Source organism: Leopardus geoffroyi, chromosome B3 (assembly GCF_018350155.1).
Source record: "Leopardus geoffroyi isolate Oge1 chromosome B3, O.geoffroyi_Oge1_pat1.0, whole genome shotgun sequence".
Taxonomy (NCBI): Eukaryota; Metazoa; Chordata; class Mammalia; order Carnivora; family Felidae; genus Leopardus; species Leopardus geoffroyi.
Window position 1 is genome coordinate 61,764,959 of NC_059337.1, and position 19,549 is coordinate 61,784,507.

Below are 19,549 nucleotides of genomic sequence, written 5' to 3' on the forward strand. Positions count from 1 at the left end.
ACCATCACTCCTACAGTGTTTCTTTCCTTAAGCCTTGCCTTTCCTTTTACATGCTTACCTTCTTGGTCACCCATAAATGCACTGGGGAGGTCACCTTGGTGTTTGTAGGTTGCTGGGTGCTGCCCACAAACTTGGGTGCTGGGTTTAGGATGTGATTATCCAGGCTGGTGAGTGCAGAAGGATCGTCTGAAGTACACTTTGCCTTCTGTCACGGGTGTCGTGTGTGTAGAAGGGCCTGCGTCTGCTGCACATCCGAAGGATGAGTGTTCTCAGTGTTGGCATAGAGTTTACCTGGTGGGGTAATGCAGGGCAGGACAAGCCGTGCATCTTCCCCCTCATGGGTCCCGAGCGCAGGGGCGTCTTGGCTTGGCTCGGCCGGAAAAGCATGCGACTCTTGACCTCCGGGTTGTGAGCCCAGGCTCCAAGTTGGGTGGAGAGATTACTTAAATAAACTTAAAAAAAAAGGGGGGGGGGAATGGGGGGGGTCTTGGGCGCCCCGAATGCAATCCCAGAAAGGGTGGAGCCAGGCCCTGGAAAGGCGGGGCTGGGCTGCGGGGCGGATGTTCAAACCTGGTGGCGGCGGAAGCGTGGCACTTGCGGGGCAAGATGGCGGCGCCCAGGCGATCCTGGAGGAAGTAAGGGGCTGCGCTAGAGGGACGGATTTCAGGGTTCCCCGGGGGAGGACTCTGGGGTAGGGTATCCAGCTTCCTTGTTGGAGCCTCCCTGAATGTATCTGCTCTGCACTGGAGTGGCCGCGGCCTCTTCGGTGTGGAGATCCCGGCCCCGGCCCACCATCAGCGGGCTGCATAGGCTGGGATCCGGTGATTTCTTTGCTGACTCGAGTGGTCCGGGAGTGTCCGCGACCGCAGAGCCCTAGGCGCAGTTGTGAGGCCCGACAGTGTACAAGTCTTGTACTTCTTTGGTGAAATTTATTCCTAAGAGTTTTTGTTCTTTCTGATGCGATTGTCAGTGACATTGTTTTCTTAATTTCATTTCCTGATTGTTCTTTTTGCTGGTATATAAAAATACAGATGATTTTTATATGTTGTTTTTTATAGCCCAAGGTTTTGTTGTTGTTGTTGTTGTTGCTTAATAATTTGAACACCTTTAGGCCAGGCATGTTCTCTCCAGTTTGATACAGAATCATTACTCCTTGGTATGACATTTATCTGCCTGTCTCCTGATGGCATTTTTCTTAGGTTCCCTACAGCTGTTCCTGAAAATTTTTATCATCCACAGATTGTAAACAACCTTAAGTCGGCAATAAACTTTGTTGTTAGGCTGGTGACATCAGGGAGGGCTATACAGGGAGGGAATGACAGTAAGGTATGAATGAGAAGAAATGAGTTGGTGTGAACCCAAGAAAAGAGTTGTCTCTGATACACAATAAAGAGAATCAGGATTCGCTTGCAGAGGGCTATCAACTTTATTGCTTGTAGGTGTGAATGAGAGAGAATCACCACACCAAAGCAGTGCTGGAAAGAGTTGCTCTAGAGAGGCAGCTGGAGTGTCAAGATGCTGTCCAGACCAAAGCCAGGGGAGTCAGAGGCGGACCTGCTGCGTTTCCAGAGTCAGTTTCTTGCAGCTGGTGCGGCTCCAGCAGTACAACTGGTGAAGAAAGGAAGTAGGAGAGGTGGCGACACTAACCTGGACCATCCTCTGCTACAAGATCATCGGGATGTGGTGACGCTGGACAGTGAGTGGTTGTGGGTGTCAGGCTGAGGAACAAGAGAGGATATGACCTGAACGTCCTCTCCCTCTTCCTGATGTGGCTGGATTTTTCCCCGTCATTATTTCAGACACTGCATAATCTCTGTTGCTGCAGCCCCATTTTACACATGCAGAAACTAAGGTTCACAGAGCTTAAATACCTTGCCCAAGGTGACACAGCTTGAGTCAGAGCTCCACAGCAACTGCCTTTCTTTCTTTGGCTTCCTCCTGCCCTCAGTCTCTTCCTGGAAAGGTGTGGGTATCCTCACATCTGAGGTTTTTTTTCTTTCCCAGATCTCCCAGATTTGCCCCCAGCTTTGGTTCCTGCTCCCCCGAAGAGAGCCAGACCCAGCCCTGGCCGTCCCCCACCTGAACATGAGGATCCGGAAGAGAGGCTGAACAGGCACGATCAGCACATCACTGCTGTCTTGACTAAGATCATTGTGCGTCTCACCCTTGTTTAGTAGGACAAGTTTTCCTAGGACAGCAAGGATATTTGGGTAGGGGTGGTGAGCCTTAGGAGTAGAGGGTGATTCAGAAAGGTGGGACTTTATTCCCCCTGCAGTCAGTTTGGGGTCTGCTTTAGAAACGCTGTCCCCTAAGAAGCAAAGTGGGTCCATTTCTCCCTAGAGAGAGACTCTAGTCATACAGAATTGGGGCTAGGGGGATAGTGTCCAGTCTGGGGAAAGCTTGGTATTTTCACTACTTTGTGTTTTGTTGCTGCAGGAACGAGATACAAGTTCAGTGGCTGTGAGTCTGCCTGTGCCCAGTGGTGTTGCTTTCCCTCCTGTGTTCCATCGCTCACAGGAGAGACAGGTAGGCACGGTGCTTAGATGGTGCTTAGGGGACATTCAGATGAGCCTCTTCCTTTTTTTTTTTTTTTAATGTTTATTTATTTTTTTGAGATAGAGACAGAGAATGTGAGCCAAGGAGGGGCAGAGAGAAAGGGAGAGAGAGAATCTTAAGCAGACTCCGTGCTATCAACACAGAGCCTGATAGGGGCTTGTGGGGCTGAGACTCACAAAATGTGAGTGAGATCATGACCTGAGCTGAAAGCAAGAGTCCGGCACTTAACCAACTGAGCTACCCAGATGCCCCATAGTGCACCTTCCGCAGGCAGAGAATCTGAATAATGATAAGCAACCCTCTTGTTAAAGCAGCACCATGCTAAGCACTTTACATGCGTTACTTAGTCCTCATAACAGCCGCGTAAGGTAGGTATCATTATCCCCATTTCCAGGTGAGGAAACTGAGACCCTGAAAAGATAAATAACTTGTCCAACACCACACATCTAATAGATACAGGAGCCAGAAATCCAACCCAGATTTGTCAGACTTCAAGACCTGTCCTATAGAGCACTGCTTTTTTGAGAACTAGGGTTGTGACCCTTGGAGATTAAGCAAGACCCTTTTATCCCTTTGTTCCAGTGGCCTTAGTGTAAAGAGTTTGAGAAGAGGACGGGGTAAGGAGCATCAGTCACCTGGGTTTTCTTTTTGCCCATAGGGGAAGTCAGCAACATCTGGTAAGAGAAGCATCTTTGCCCAAGAAATTGCAGCAAAGAGAGTGTCTGAAGCTAGGGTCCCACCAGTTAGAGAAGTTGTGTCTACCCTGGATCCACTAGAGGGTAAGCTGAGGTTGAGGAGGCTTGCGCTCGGCCTTTTTCTAATACATAATCATAGAGTCACCTTTGAGTATGTGCCTTCTCCCCCTCAAATATGAAGGCATATTTATTTATTTTGTGGGGGGAGAGAGAGGGAGAGAGAGAGAATCTTAAGTAGTCTCCACCCAGTGCAGAGCCCAACATGGGGCTCAATCTCAGGACCGTGAGACCATGATCTGAGCTGAAATCAAGAGTCAGACACTTAACCAACTGAGCCACCCAGGTGACCCAGGAAGGCACATTTCAGTGGCATTTGAGCCATCTGAAGAGGAAGCTGTCCCTTATCCCTACATACAATATTGGGTATGGATGGCTTGGGTCCACATCTGAGTCTTAGATGCAGGGAGAGTGCAGGCCATTATTCGGCTCTAGGAAAAAGGAAGGAGTCAGAGATATCTGGCAGGGACTATAAAATAAAGATAAAGGCCAAGATTCCTTTAATGATGCAAATTATTAACAGAAGAGCTGGAGGCAGGCTTCTGGAGGCAGATGACTGGACATCTAAGAGAAGAGTCAGAACGTAGGATATTTCTTAGGGAAACATCCCTCAGAAAGGGGAAAAATGAGTGGAGAGGTCACCACCCAGCCCAGCCTATGTTTGTGTTGTGGGAGTGTGGGCTGTGGGGAGGGCCCTCCACTCTTTGCCTGGGAAATCTCTGGGGCCTCCCTCTGTCTCCAGGACTAACGGGATTAGGCTTGGGTGAGGCAGTGAAACTAATCATGCACTTCTTCCAGGTGCTGCATCCTGTGAGGCACTCACACCTAGGGAGCAGGGCTACCAGCTTCCATGGGGCAGCCACAGCTTCCAGGGACCCAATCTAGTCACAGGGAAGGGGCTCAGGAGCCAGGACGCTGAGCAGGAAGCCCAGACCATCCATGAAGAGAACATAGCAAAACTACAAGCCATGGCTCCTGAAGAGATCCTGCAGGAACAGCAGCGGCTGCTAGCTCAGCTCGGTATGGCATATCAGTCTTTGTAGCCGAGGCCAGGCTAGGAAGGGACTGCCACTTATTAATGAAGGCTTACTGTGTATGCCAGGCTTTTTGCTGAGTACTTGAGTGCATTATTTCATTCTGTCCTCGAATGGTTCCTGTAAGTACTAATTTCATTTACTTACGAAAAGAAACTGAGTCTCATAACTTGAAGAAATTCTCCCTCAGGTCATATGGCTGGTAAAGAACATGGATGAGATGTAAACCTAGGTCTGTGAGGTCTGACAGTCCCTGCTCTTAACCACTATACTGTGTATCCTGTACTACTCTAGTGTAATGTACTCTAATGTAATGTAGTTATGCTCTATCTAGTACGGCTATGACATGTTCTATTATATGACACTCAACTCTGCTATACCTCCCTCCTAGTATCTATTCACCAAAACAGTAGCACCAAGTCAGTCTTGTTCCAAAGTGTGTATCTAGCACCTTAATAGAGCATACATAGATTAGGTTTCAGTAAATATTTGTGTGTAAATAAATTAGCTAAAAGAGAGAGGAACTGTTCCCCTAAATGCCTTCTCTTTGGCCCTAGTCAACATTCATTCATTTATTCGACAGCCACTTACTTTGGGCCTCTGATCTGGAGCCAAGCACTGGGATAGGTGGAAACCTGGGCCAGGGGACTGTGAAAGATGGAGAGAAGGGTGGGTGGGCAGGTCTTAGGGAGAGGTGTGGGTCATTGAAGCCCCAAGAGAGCCCAGGGGGTTCAGGCCAGGAGGAGGAAATGGCTTGTCCTGGCCTTGGCACTCATAGGCAGGCAACATTCAGCAGGCGTCAGGTCTGTACAAGGCTGGGGAGGATCCACCAACACCCACTGTCCCTTCCATCCTCTTCCCTAGATCCCAACTTGGTTGCCTTCTTGAGGTCCCACAGCCATGTCCATGACCAAGCAGGAGAGAAGGCCACAGAGGAGCAGAGACCAGGAGGACCCTCTGTTGAGGTCACTGGAGAGGAACCCATTGTGCCGACTTCTCCAAGTGAGCCCAGGCAGGAAGATGAGCTGGAGCCAGAAGCCCCAGGTTTGGAAAAAGGGGTACATCTTTTGGGGAATAAAAGTAGAGGGAAGTATCCCTTCTAGGCTCTGCAGATGGGAAAAGAAGAGAATCGTCTCTGTCCTTGACATCTAATATTAATCTTCCATTATCATCTGGAAATCAGTCTTCATTTGCTGATGCATATATTCTTCCTGCATATGCTTCCTGTTTTCTTGCTTTGTTGCCACTCCTTCTCGCTCTTCCCTGGTAAGCAGCAGCAGGGCATGATGGCTGAATGGCCCCTCTCCCTGCAGATCATCTCCAGCCTGCCTTTGCAAGAGTTGCCCCAGCTCTGGCTCTAGCCACCCTACAGTTTTCTGCCTCTGCTGTCAGTGTTATGAGCAAGACGGCAGGGCCAGGGTGATGATGGGAGAAGAGTCTGACACAGGCCTTACGAACATGCCAGACCCAAAGCAGAGAGGCCAGTGGGAGCACTCATTTCCCAGGACCTGGATTATTTTATTAGTGATTAACAAATGAAGAAATTGAATTATGGAAGCCAGGAGCCTCCTGCCCCTCCGTGAGCTCCAGGCCAGCTGAGCAGGTCGGGTGGGGGGGAGGGGGGAAGCAGGGGGTTGTCCTGGGTGTGTGTTTCTGTATCTTGCCCTGCAGAAGCAGGATAGCTGTCCCTCATTGCCCCACTCCCCTGCTTCTTGAGAAGGTCGGTACTAGACAGTTGAGAGCTATGTTGTCCCTGATATATGTGGTCTTCCCTTCTTCCTCTGCTCCCTCTCTTTCCTCTTCCTTACCTCCTCCACTTTCTCTTGCCCCTCCCAGCAAATCCTTGGGATGAGCAAGGGGCTAGAGCCCTGGACTAGGTGTGTTCTGCCATATCTGAGACATTTGTCCAGTTCCCAGGGGTTCTAGCTGCTGGGCCATGCTACTTAACTGTAGCTGAAGGCAGAGGCTGCCAGACCCTTGGGCAGAGGTGCATGTGGCAACCGCTGGGTGATGGCCAGGACCCCAGTAGACCACCGAGCTGAGCCCCTTAGGGTTTACTACTCTGCTTCCATCTTCCTAGCTCTGGCACCACCTGTGACGCCCCACAAAGAATGGCTGCACATGGACACTGTGGAGCTGGAGAAGCTCCAGTGGACCCAGGACTTGCCCCCACTCCGGCGGCAGCAGACGCAGGAGGTGAGGAGGGCCAGCTGACCTACAGGGGGTGGAGTGGACCGGAAATGGGGCTGGGGCTCTTGCACCCAGGACTCAGGCCATTTTCTTCCCCGGAGCTGGAGAAGCATTTCTCCTTTGTGCTCCTCCTCCTCTCCCACCACCCTGCCTGGCCCCTGGGGCCAAAGAAGTTCCATTTCCACTCAGGCGTAGAGTCAGGACCGGAGGCCCGGGAGATGGGTGAGGAGTGGGTATGGGTAAGTTGCTGCATCCCCAGCCTATAGTCTTCTTTCTCTTCCCGTTAGAGGATGCAGGCCCGATTTAGTCTTCAGGGAGAGCTTCTGGCCCCTGATGTGGACCTGCCCACCCATCTGGGCCTGCACCACCATGGAGAAGAGGCAGAGGTGAGGCATGGGGCCCAGGGAGGACTGGGCAGCTCTTGACAAGTGGAAAAGGACCTCTGGTCAGTTGCCTTGGACCTTCTGTGTACTCTATTCCAGTTCTCAGCCTTGGTGTCCATAGGTTATTGGGCTCAAAATGTTTCTCCTCATTCCTTCACATTCCAGTCAGTTGCCTGAACTTGCCAGTTCTATGTTGCCTCGTCTGAGGCTTTCTAAAGGAGAGCCTTGCTCCCTCTTACCTGCTCAGTCACCATGTCTTCCACTCTCTTTCCCCGTGCCTCGGAAAGTTTCCTGGCTCTCTTCTGCTCACAGAATAGTCTTGGCTCTTTAGCCTGGCAAGACAGTCCTCCGACCCTCTATCCCCGCTGCCCCTGTAGCTCTGCCTTCCTCACTCCTGTGCCATTCTGGAGCCCACTTGCCATGTACGCCGTGTGCTCAAGGACCTCCAGGGCTTTTTCTTCAGGCCATCAAAGCTCTACCCACCCACTGAGACCTCATCACTTTTCCAGGTCCCCCTTTTCTCTCTCTCTCTCTCTCTCTCTCTCTCTCTCTCCTCTTCTCTTGTAAATTAAACACTGATTACTGAATTCTTCCCTATCTGCCTTATGGCATGGTTACTCGTGTGCAAGTCCCATCTTCTTTACCAGTTTGAGGATCCATGGAGAGCAGAGGCAAGAGATATCACTTACTTATCTTAGCCTTCCTCTGGACAACTAAGTCAGTGCCTGGAATGGAGGCATTTCTGTGTATTGGTTGGGGTGCTGCCCTGTGTCCTGGCTGCTGATTTCTTGTCCCTGCCCCAGAGAGCGGGATACTCCCTGCAGGAGCTGTTCCACCTCACGCGCAGCCAGGTGTCCCAGCAGAGAGCACTAGCGCTGCATGTGTTGGCCCAGGTCATCAGCAGGGTGAGTGGACTGCTGGCCGGTCCTGCCTGTCCCCACACCTCCTCCCCCAACCATAGACTTCCCCACCTCCTGCCCTTTTCATTCTGGCCCCATAGCCCATACACCAACTCTCTCTGGGGCAGACTGGGAATGGGATAAACCCAGGGTCATAGGTGGGCAAGTGAAGGGTTTAGGACAAAGACTCTAACTTCTACATCTTCAGCAAAGTTTTATCCTATCCCCAAGGCCCAGGCTGGCGAGTTTGGGGACCGGCTAGTGGGCAGTGTCTTGCGCCTCCTCTTGGATGCTGGTTTCCTCTTCTTGCTGCGCTTCTCCCTGGATGACAGAGTGGACGCAGTCATTGCAGCTGCCGTCCGGGCTCTTCAGGCTCTGCTCGTGGCTCCTGGAGATGAGGTACAACACAGATAGGAGTAGGGCTTTGAGGCATCAGCGTTCCTACTCCTGTTGCTGGACATGCCCTCACTGCCAAGGCTTTGCCAGGCAGAGCAGAGAATGGGATGGCAGCACCACTGCCTTCTTCTACGGGCCCCAAAGCCCAGCAGCCTTGCCTTTCTGTTCTGGGTGGGTGGCTGCTGCTGCTGCTTTTTCTGGGCCTGACTCCTTCCTCTTCTTCCCACACCCTTCTCTCTCCTATGTCAGGAGCTCCTCGATAGCTCCTTCTCCTGGTACCATGGAGCTTTGACGTTTCCTCTGATGCCCAGCCAGGAGGACAGGGAGGACGATGAGGATGAAGATGAAGAGGCCCCAGCAGAAAAAGCAAAAAGAAAGAGCCCTGAGGAAGGAAACCGGCCTCCATCTGACCTGGCCCGACATGACATCATCAAGGTAAAATGCTGGGGCAGCTGCACCTGTCGCATGACCTCGAAGCGAGCACATCTTAGGCAAGAGGGGTCATTAAGGCCTGGGGCTCAGTTGCTTTTGGCACTGGGTTTATCTCTCTGATCACCAGGGGCTTCTGGCTACCAACCTGCTGCCACGGCTGCGCTACGTGCTAGAGGTGACCTGTCCAGCCCCTTCTGTGGTCCTTGATATCCTGGCTGTGCTCATCCGTCTGGCCCGGCATTCCCTGGAGTCAGCCACAAGGGTAAGAATGAGAAGGAGACAAGGAATGCACAAAGAGCCTAGCTGACCCCATTGCTGACCCTCAGCCTCCCTACTTCCCTACTTCCCTTTTCTTCCTGACCCCCACAGGTCCTGGAGTGCCCTCGACTAATAGAGACCGTGGTTCGAGAGTTCCTGCCCACCAGCTGGTCCCCCATGGGGGTGGGGCCTGTCCTCAGTCTACACAAAGTGCCCTGTGCCACTGCCATGAAACTACTTCGTGTCCTGGCCTCGGCTGGTAGGAATATTGCTGCCCGGCTGGTGAGCAGGACAAAGGTCGAGGGATGAGGGGCTTAAGACAGGGCTGGGTTGGGGGCTAAGCATGGCCTCTGGACTCTGGGTAACTCGCTCATGCCATCTTCCTTTTCTGATCTCTGATCCAGTTGCTTAGAAATGCAGTAGGAACCACCAGCCAGAAACCTAGTCATCTAGATTATAGTGTATCCTATAGGCCTACTTGTGCTTTCGTTAACTGATGGGCCCAGACCAGAAGAGCCACTTACAGTTGGGCGGCCATCACCCATAGCCAAGTAGCCCTAGAAAAGGGGCCCAGCAGGGGCTTGCTAAAATGAAGGGGGGGAGGGGCAGAGAGGGAAGGAAGGTGGAGTGGGAGGGAGGGATGGATGAGATAGTTTCATCCTGGTCCAGAGTTAAGACCCTGTAGCACGAGAGTGGCCTGGAACAGGGTTGAGTTGAGCCAGTCTCCATAGTAAGAGAACCTGAGGCTACTTGGGCTCCCTGCTGATTGTGATGTTCAGACTCTCTGCCCTCTCACCCTCAGCTGAGCAGCTTTGATCTCCGGAGCCGCCTGTCCCGCTTTATAGCAGAGGCTCCCCAGGAAATGGCCTTGCCCCCAGAGGAAGCTGAGATGCTGAGCACTGAGGCCTTCCGTTTGTGGGCTGTGGCTGCCTCCTATGGCCAGGGTAGTGACCTTTACAGGTGAGGAGACACAAGAGTAGGCTCTCTTACACACCTCTCCGGTTCTGCACTCTGGCCTAATCTGATGACTCAGCCTTGCTCAAGGTTTCAAGCTCAGAGGGAGGCTGAGGATGAGGAAGAGGGGATTCTGGGAGGAATGAAGAAGGCTTGGGGGCCAGGACTAGCCAGAGGACAGTAGAAAAAAGCCGAGTTAACTACATTCTGTGCACAACAGCCTTAGTAGCTTGGTGAAATCAGATTTAAATCCCTTGTTGGAAGGAAGCCTGGAAGGTCTACCCTCGTTCCCTTCAGCCTCCAGCCTTCCTTCCCTCTGAAGCCTTCCAAGAGTGCCCAGCCCTGGGGCCTCTTTCTCCTGAGCCTCTTAACCAAACTGCAGGTCCTTGGGGCATTGCCTTGCTTTGTGTCATGTGTCTCCATGTCCAGTGTCTTTGGACACTGAAAGGCAGTAATCATTCTCCCCCAGGGAGCTATACCCAGTGCTGATGCGGGCCCTGCAGGCTGTGCCAGAGGAGCTCAGCACCCAGCCCCCTCAGCCCCTGTCTGTGCAGCGGATAGCCTCCTTGCTCACTCTGCTCACCCAGCTGACCCTGGCAGCCAGTAGCACTGTCCCTGAGTCCAGCAGGTACGTTATAGCTCTGAGCTTCAGGACAGGTGGGAGCACTCCTCCAGAGTGGGTGGGTAGACCTTATGGAGGAGTCAAGGCAGCCAGACCTTGACTGTGACCCCTTTGGCACTCCTGTAGTGACTCTGCTGAGGCCAGTCTGTCGGCCACCCCTTCCTTGATCACTTGGACACAGGTGTCCGGGCTCCAACCCCTTGTGGAGCCCTTTCTAAGACAGACCTTGAAGTTGCTGCCCAGATCTGAGAATTGGCATGCTCTAGGCCCGGTGCCCACTGCCTGCCTACTCTTCCTGGATGCATACTACCAGGCCTGGAGCCAGCAGGTGAGTGTTGCCTGCCTACCTTCCTCCATATCCTGGGCGCCTGCCCCCATCTTAACACACCACCCTGTGTCTCCCTCTGTCTCGACCTCTCCACTCCTACCTCCCCATTCCACTTTTTCCTATTCTCCGCCTTTTCCCTCCCACCTTCCTCTTTCTGCTTCCATATCCATTGGAGCTGTCAGGGAGCTGTGTTGGTGGGAACCAGAGAACCCCAAGCAGCAGCTCTGTCTCCCTGGAGACTTCATGCTCTGAGGACAGAGGGTGTCGGGGCAACCTCAGGGTCTTTTCTCTCTCCAGAAGGGTCAGAAGGCAGAAGCCTACAAACACTGACTCTTGGGCTCTTGGAAGTTATGGGCTTGGCCTGGGTACACAGGGTCTAGGAAAATGCATCTCCTTTTGCTGTCAGCTCATTGAGCCCCTTGGTCTTCTAGCCAAGCCTGTGCCCAGGGGATTGGCTTCAGGATATGGAGCGCCTGTCAGAGGGGCTGCTGCTACCCTTACTGCACCCACCCACTCTGGGCAGCCTGTGGGATTCTCTTGGGTATGTAGTGTGTGTGTGTGGTTGGGAGGTGGGGGCAGTAGGGAGGAGGCCGTTTGACTCCCTGTGGGACTCCTAGATCTAGCTCCCTGGCCCATCCCAAGTAGAACTTCTCAGCCTGAAGGAAACCTGAGTCCCTAGCAAGCAGCACTTGAGGGCTTTGAGGAATGTGGGTACTGGTCCATATAGCCAGGTTCCTGTGGGCCTTGGTCGCAGACCAAGCAGCTCTTTTCTAGCCTGGTGTACATCAGGCCAGAGCCCCCCTCAGCTTCTTCATTCTGCCTCCAGGTGCTGCTCCCCTCTCTGCAACCCGCAGTTCTGTGTTCCGGCCCCTGAAGCTCTCCCCAGCCTGGTGTCACTGGGCTGCACAGGAGGACGCCCCTCTCTCAGTCTGGCTGGCTCAGCCTCACCCTTCCCGTTCCTCACTGCCCTCCTGTCTCTCTTCAACACCTTGGCCCGGATCCACAAGGGGCTATGTGGCCAGGTGAGACATAGGCACCTGGTTAGGGGTTGGAGGCTGGGGTGGAGGGGCAAGATAGGAGTCAGAACAAAAGGGTGAGGGTATCACTTGAGGCAGAAAGGTCTCTCTTGCCAGCACCCATTTCTCTGAGTTTGGCTGGGGAGGGGGCAGCCACCTGGGGAACTTCAGGAGAGAGATCAAAGTCACTTTAGATCTGAACAAGTTTGCTTTCCTCCAGCTGGCTGCCATATTGGCTGCCCCAGGACTCCAGAACTACTTCCTCCAGTGTGTGGCTCCTATGGCTGCCCCACAACTCACTCCCTTCTCTGCGTGGGCCTTGCGCCATGAGTACCACCTACAGTACCTGGCACTCACCCTGGCCCAGAGAGCGGTGGGTATGCCCCAGCCCCCTCTCCACCTCTGTCCACAACCCCCCCATAATTCCCACCCCTGCAGTTTGTCCCATCTAGATGTGCCCAGGATCTGTACCCTTCAGTATATATCCTCTTTGCATGGACTCTCACTTCCCCTTGCTCTGTTCCCTCTCACATCCCATCCACCCTCCTACCCCTTGCTCTTCTGTTCATAGGCAACAGTCCAGCCAGTTCTGGCGGTCAATGCTGCTCTCCATCATAGTATGGTGTTGGCCCTGCTGAGCCGACTGCTGCCTGGAAGTGAGTACCTTGCCCATGAGCTACTGCTGAGCTGTGTATTCCGTCTGGAGTTCCTCCCGTAAGTCCAGGGTTGGTGACATCAACCCAGCCCTTTGAGAGGCTGTTGTGGCTATTGACAGAGCAGCCCTGAGTTTGGAGCTAGAACACCTGGGTTTAATCCTCTTTCTTGCATGGATTGTACTTCACCTATTGGAGCTTCCATTTTCTCATCAGTAAAGTGAGGATGAAGATATCCACGTTAGAGAATTATAATGTGATTTCAATGTGACTGTGTGGCTAAAAACAGGTGCATAAACTAGCTATACTTGAGTAATAGCTAACAGTTACTGAGTGCTAACTTTGTGTCTGGCATCTCCTTAAGTATCTGTATTTTAAGTGTTTCACTTGTACTATGAGATAGGTATTTTTATTATCCCCATCTTCCTATGAGGAAACTGAGGCACAGAGAAGTTCCGTAAACCTGCCCCTAAGCAGCTGACTTTAGTATCCATTCTCTTAATTTACACACACAACATAGAAAGTGATTAGGGGAACAGGGAGGAGCAAGATTGGACCTAGAAACCTCTGGGAAGCCCTGGAGAGCTGGCATGGTGTTCAGAGTGCCGTGGTTCAAACCCTCATTTTTGGCTTTTGGGTTCTATTGCAGGGAAAGAGCATCAGGTGGTCCAGAGGCAGCTGACTTCTCTGATCGGCTGTCCTTAGGGAGCGGCAGGGACTCTGCATGTGGGCGAGGGGCTCTGCTGGTTCAGGCCTGCCAGGACCTCCCCAGCATCCGCAGCTGCTACCTGACCCACTGCTCACTGGCCCGAGCCAGCCTAGTAGCCTCTCAGGCCTTGTACCGAGGGGAGCTACGGCACATCCCAGCCCTGCTGCTTCCTGTGCCTAAGGAGCCACTGCTGCCCACCGACTGGCCTTTCCTGCCATTGATCCACCTCTACCACCAGGCCTCAGACGCGCCCTCAGGACTTCCTCCTGCTGACACAGTAGGCACAGCTATGCGGGCTCTGCAGTGGGTGCTCGTCTTGGAAAGCTGGCGCCCCCAGGCCCTCTGGGCTGTGCCTCCTGCTGCCCGCCTGGCACGGCTCATGTGTGTGTTCCTGGTAGACAGTGAGCTGTTCCGGGAAACCCCAATACAACGTCTGGTGGCAGCTCTCCTTGCCCAGCTCTGCCAGCCTAAAGTCCTGCCAGACCTCAAGCTGGATTGTCCGCTTCCTGGCCTGACATCTTTCCCTGACCTCTATGCCAACTTCCTGGAGCATTTTGAGGCTGTCTCTTTTGGGGACCATCTCTTTGGAGCTCTGGTTCTCCTTCCCCTGCAGCGTCGGTTCAGTGTCACTTTGCGCCTCGCCCTCTTTGGGGAGCATGTGGGAGCCTTGCGAGCTCTGGGCCTGCCTCTGACCCAGGTACTTTCTCAGCCCAGCACAGCCTGTACTGTACTGGCCTTCCTGTACTGGGCCTTGGGGGTGGTCCTGAGCAGTGGGGAGCTTTGGTGGCCCTCAGGTTCCTTATCTCACTTCTTGGGGATTTTGAGGAGATTAAGAGACTCCACGAAAGGGGTTTAACAGAGTATGTGGCATATAGTACGTATTGGATATTATTAACAAGCTACAGCTCGTTGTTCATGTTGCTACAACCTAGATAAGAAACGTGCTACAAACTAACGTAGTTCAAAGTTATTCAGATTTTAGATGTTAGGTCAGGATTCAGAAAAGGGAAATATCAAAGTGGGCTTTCCATAAGCAGAAGGCTTTGGAAAAGAGTGAAGATTGACCTGGGCACTGAAGGTTGGATAGAATTTGGATTGTTGAGGATGAAGGACAGAATGTACCTAGTGGAGGGGCGCCTGGGTGACTCATTCGGTTAAGTGCCTCTTGATTTCAGCTCAGGTCATGATCTCACAGTTGTGAGATCTAGCCCTCTGTTGAGCGTGGAGTCTGCTTGGGGTTTTCTCTCTCTCTCTCTCTCTCTCTCTCTGTCTCTGTCTCTGTCTCTCTCTCTCTCTCTCTCTCTTTCTCTCCCAACTCACAAGGTCTCTCTCAAAAAGTAAAAGAATGTACCTAGTGGAATAGCATCAGCAAAAGCTCAGAGGCAGGAAGGAGTAGAACAGGGTAGGAAGAGGGAGGAGTCTAGAACAGATTTTAGTTTAAAATCTTGGAAACAAGGCTAATAAAATCTTAGAGGGCCTCAAAAATCAGGCTAAGGTTTAAACTTACAAGCTGTAGAGAGTTATTATTTTTTTAAGGTTTGAGTTTTTATTTTCATCATATCTTATTCTGGTAAACTTTTTAATTTTTTCTAATGTTTATTTATTCTTGAGAGAGAGAGAGAGACAGAGCACAGGTGGGGGAGGGGCAGAGAGAGAGGGAGACACAGAAAATGAAGCAGGCTCCAGGCTCTGAGCTGTCAGCACAGAGCCTGATTCGGGGCTCGAATTCACAGACTGCGATATCATGACCTGAGCTGAAGTTGGATGCTTAACTGACTGGGCCATCCAGGCACCCCTAAACTTTTTTTTAAAGTTTATTTATTTTGAGAGAGAGTGAGAGAGTGAGCAGGCAAAGGTCAGAGAGAGATGGAAAGAGAGGGAATCCCAAGCAGGCTGCACACCATCAGCAGAGACCCCGATGTGGGGCTCGAACTCATGAACCAAGAGATCATAACCTGAGCCAAAATCAAGATTTGGGCAGTTAACCGACTGAACTACCCAGGTGCCCTATTCTGGTAAACTTTAAATATTTTAATAAATACATTTACCATGTATATAAAATGTAAGTATTTTATATAAAAAAACAAAAAAGTACATTTTTAAGGATTAGTCTTTTTATGTACATATATATTTTTTATAAAATTGGGATCCCTGCATAATGTTTTCTTCATTTAATTTTCTTCATTTAATTTAATATTACATAATAAGCATTTCCCAATCATTAAATATTCTAAGAAATCAACATTTTTTACTATGTAATAATTCATCGTGTAGGTGCATCTGTTTATTTTATCAACCCCTTGGTGGGCATGAAAATTGTTTCTAATTTTCTGCTATTTGAAGTAACACTATGACAAATACCACTGGAGGTAAACCTTATCTCTTTCTTTCATAATTTTTTTATGTTTGTTAATTTTTTTTAATTTAATTTTTTTATTTTTTAAAATTTACATCCAAATTAGTTAGCATATAGTGCAACAATGATTTCAGGAGTAGATTCCTTAGTGCCCCTTACCCATTTAGCCCATCCCCCTTCACACAACCCCCCCAGTAACCCTCTGTTTGTTCTCCATATTTATGAGTCTCTTCTGTATCATCCCCCTCCCTGTTTTTATATTATTTTTACTTCCCTTCCCTTATGTTCATCTGTTTTGTCTTTTAAAGTCCTCATGAGTGAAGTCATGATTTTTGTCTTTCTCTGACTGACTGATTTCACTTAGCATAATACCCTCCATTTCCATCCACATAGTTGCAAATGGCAAGATTTCATTCTTATTGATTGCCAAGTAATATTCCATTGTATACATATACCACATTTTCTTTATCCACTCATCCATTGATGGACATTTGGGCTCTTTCCATACTTTGGCTATTATTGATAGTGCTACTATCAACATGGGGGTGCATGTGTCCCTTCGAAACAGCACACCTATATCCTATGGGTAAATGCCTAGTAGTGCAATTGCTGGGTCGTAGGGTAGTTCTATTTTTAGTTTTTTGAGGAACCTCCATACTGTTTTCCAGAGTGGCTACACCAGCTTGCATTCCCATATGTTTGTTTATTTTTGAGAGAGAGTGCAAGCAGGGGGAGGGGCAGAAAGAGAGGGAGACACAGAATCCAAAGCAGGCTCCAGGCTCTGAGCTGTTAGTACAAAGCCTGACATGGCACTTGAATTCAAGAACCGCGAGATCATAAACTGAACCAAAGTCGGATGCTCAACCGACTGGGCCACCCAGGTGCCCTAATCATTTCTTTTTTTTTTATGTTTTTATTTTTTTAAGTAATCTCTACACCCAACGTTGGGCCCAAACTCACAATCCCAAGGTCAAGAGTCGTATGTTCCACTGACTGAGCCAGCCAGGTGCCCCTCTCATAATCCTTTCTGCATGGAATTAAGAGTGATTTTTTAGAGAGTTACTGGTCCTAAGAAAAGGAACTTTTGAAAGGTTTCATAATATAATCAAGCAGGTGAATGTGACATTTTGAAAGTTTTAGGTAGATTAAAGTAGTGGTAGGCAGTAGAAATTCAGTACTGCTTCTTAGTTTCCCAGTTTTCCCTGCTTCTCAGCTCTTTAGTCTTTAACCTTGATCCTTGTGATAGACAGGAATGGCTGTCTGTCCAGGACCTGATCTCTGCCCTCATGATTTGGTCCATGTGACCACCAGCCATCCACCCTGTTGTGCAGTGATAGACATTCCACCCTCACCCTCAGCATGTCTCATTCCCCCTGTCACAGTTGCCTGTGTCCTTGGAGTCCTATACGGAGCCTCCTGAAGACAACCTGGCCCTCCTTCAGCTCTACTTCCGTGTCCTGGTTACTGGTGCACTCTGCGCACGCTGGTGCCCTGTACTCTATGCTGTGGCTGTGGCTCATGTCAACAGCTTCATCTTCTCCCAGGACCCAAAGAGTTCAGTAAGTTATACTGAAGGGAGGAAGGGAGACTGTGATTGAGCTGCCTCTGGGTCATCTGGGGAGGAGATGAGGGCCAGACAAGGCCAGTGATGGGTACAGCCCTTGGCCCAGTGTCCCCTGTCCCTGTTCTGCCTCTAGGACGAGGTAAAGGCTGCCCGCAGGAGCATGTTGCAGAAGACTTGGATGCTGACGAATGAGGTAGGATGGGGCACATCCTGGAGGGTGGGAAGAGAAGAGGTCTTGGGGCACAGAAATCTCAATAGGATCTCACTACCTACTTCATAAAGTTTCTGCCCCTTTTGCAGGGTCTCCGGCAGCACCTTCTCCACTATAAGCTCCCTAATCCTGCCCTCCCAGAAGGCTTTGAGCTATATCTCCAGCTGCCCTCTCTGCGTCAGCAGTACCTCCAGAGACTGACCTCAGGGATGCTCCAAAATGGGGAATCAGAGACCTAGTATGGCTGCTACAGATGAAGAGATGGATACGGTCTCCTGGGGTTTACCAACACGGGCCTGGCCAGACAGAAGGGTTTTGTGGCTTAAGGGTGGGCAGGAGACAAGGGAGAAGGCTTGCTTTCCTGGGAGCAGGCTGTGAGCTTTTTTGGAGCAGAGTGAGCCCTCCCATTATATCCTGATGTCTGAAACTCAGGATCTGGTCTGTATGGAAGTGAAGGGTAACTTAATTACTTGCCCCTCTCTTGGAGACAAGACAAACTATGTACATGTCTCCTCCTTCCCCTGCCCCAGACCAGATACATAAATGCTGTAGATGTGTACTGAAATAAAAATTTTTTGTATCTCCTGGGAATCTGATTTGGACTGATTTCAGATGTTAGTTCAGGATTGGTATGGAGGGATGGGCTATCCTAGGGGAGAAGCTGGGCTCCTGTGAGAGATGGGAGAGCTGAAAACAGAGCCTACGTCTGGGAAAACAAAAGTGTGGGTCCTAGTTCTGCAGTAGAGCTGGGCCAGAGTAATGCTCTTGGGAAGGGGTACTTCTGGAAGGACTCTGAGCAGTCCACTTGATGTATAAGTATCCTTAATGAGGTCGGCATCTTGTCTCCTTATGGTCTGTTAACTGCTATCTGAGATATGAAGAAACCCGAAATCAGACTGCACTAGCTGTCTCTTCATCTATTTGGGCTGCTGTAACAATACCAAAGACTGAGTGCCTTATACACAACAGAAATTAATTTCTGTTCTTGGGGTTGGGAAGTTGGTCAAGATGCTGGCACAGTTGGTCTCTAGTGAGAGCCCACTTCCTGGTTCGTAGACAGCCTTCACGTGGTGGAAGGGAAATGAGGGTGGAACCCTCATGACCTAATCACTTTCCAGAGGCCTTGCCTCCAAATACCCTCACATTGGGTATTAGGGTTCAACCTACGAATGAGGCAGGGATGGAGGGCACAAATATTCGGTCTATTAGCGTTGTCACACAACACCCCTTCCATTGTGGACTTGAGTGGTAGTAGGTAAGGGCTGTGAAGGAGTGGATCAAACCATGAATTCTGATTCATTGGTTCATCTCTTGATAGAGTTTTTAGGTTCTTTCATCTGAATTCTAACACTCAAGCTTTCTTAGAGTGTCATTTTCTGTGTGGAATTGCCTATAGTGTGTTTACAGGTCATCAGAGTGAGTGCAGTGTGCCCTATCAGCAGGCAGAGAGAACCCATTTCCCATAAATGGAGCTGCTGCACACAGAATTCTCCAGTAGGCTTATTAAGCAGCTACTGCATCTGCAAACAGCAATAGTTCCAAACTGTCTTCAGGTGTGTTAAATCGATTGCTAGGCAGTACACCAGTGTTCCTGATTGAGTAGACCTAGGGTGAAACCCAAGAATTTGCATCTCTAACAAGTTCCCAGGTGGTGCTGACGCTGCTATCCAAGCCCAAACACACACTTGGAGAACCACTGGCTTACCAGAACCTTACCAAAGAAATTTTGTGACCTCATAGTAGGATACCAACAGAGCTAAATAGGGTCTGAGGACTAGAGTGTTTACAAAATCACTGTAGTGTCTTTATCTAGCACTATATACTCAGAGGCTTCACCAACAGCTAACTACTGTCACTTCTTTTTTTCCCCAGCGCTTTATATTACACACAGGCCTCAGCCTTTAAAATTAGTATTTTGGGGGGCACCTGGGCAGCTCAGTTAAGCGTCAGACTCTTGATTTCAGCTCAGGTCATGATCTCATGGTCCAGGAGTTCGAGCCCCACATTGGGCTCTGTGCTGACAGTGCAGAGCCTGCGTGGGATTCTCTCTCTCTCTCTGCCCCTCCCCTGCTCTCTCTCTCTCTCTCAAAAATAAATAAGGAAAACTTTTTAAAAAATGAATATTTTGGAAAAAGAATAAAGAAGACACAAAACCACCTGATGGCTAAGCAACCTTCACAGTTACATGGTTTCTTGCGGTTTACAGAGCAATCCCTCTTCATATGATTTTATAGGT

The 19,549-nt window shown here is 50.3% G+C and overlaps 1 protein-coding gene across 4 annotated transcripts; it reads left to right on the plus strand.

Annotated features, from left to right (window-relative positions):
- Positions 1-527: 527 nt before the first annotated feature.
- RPAP1 (RNA polymerase II associated protein 1) lies at positions 528-17,898 on the plus strand. Of its 4 annotated transcripts, none has more exons than XM_045449971.1 (25): positions 528-635; positions 1,440-1,696; positions 2,005-2,153; positions 2,437-2,526; positions 3,215-3,335; positions 4,107-4,328; positions 5,207-5,386; positions 6,423-6,538; positions 6,820-6,918; positions 7,719-7,820; positions 8,046-8,213; positions 8,460-8,645; positions 8,770-8,904; positions 9,012-9,182; positions 9,703-9,860; positions 10,324-10,482; positions 10,603-10,804; positions 11,236-11,345; positions 11,631-11,826; positions 12,041-12,193; positions 12,392-12,534; positions 13,123-13,879; positions 16,921-17,097; positions 17,236-17,295; positions 17,403-17,898. In XM_045449971.1, exons 2-25 carry the CDS (start codon positions 1,516-1,518, stop codon positions 17,550-17,552), a joined length of 4,185 nt encoding a protein of 1,394 aa, XP_045305927.1. In that variant the 5' UTR covers positions 528-635; positions 1,440-1,515; the 3' UTR covers positions 17,553-17,898. The 4 variants fall into 4 exon arrangements, with proteins under 4 accessions (XP_045305927.1, XP_045305930.1, XP_045305928.1 ...); XM_045449974.1 differs by having other exon boundaries at positions 13,123-13,459; XM_045449972.1 differs by having other exon boundaries at positions 577-691.
- Positions 17,899-19,549: the final 1,651 nt, after the last annotated feature.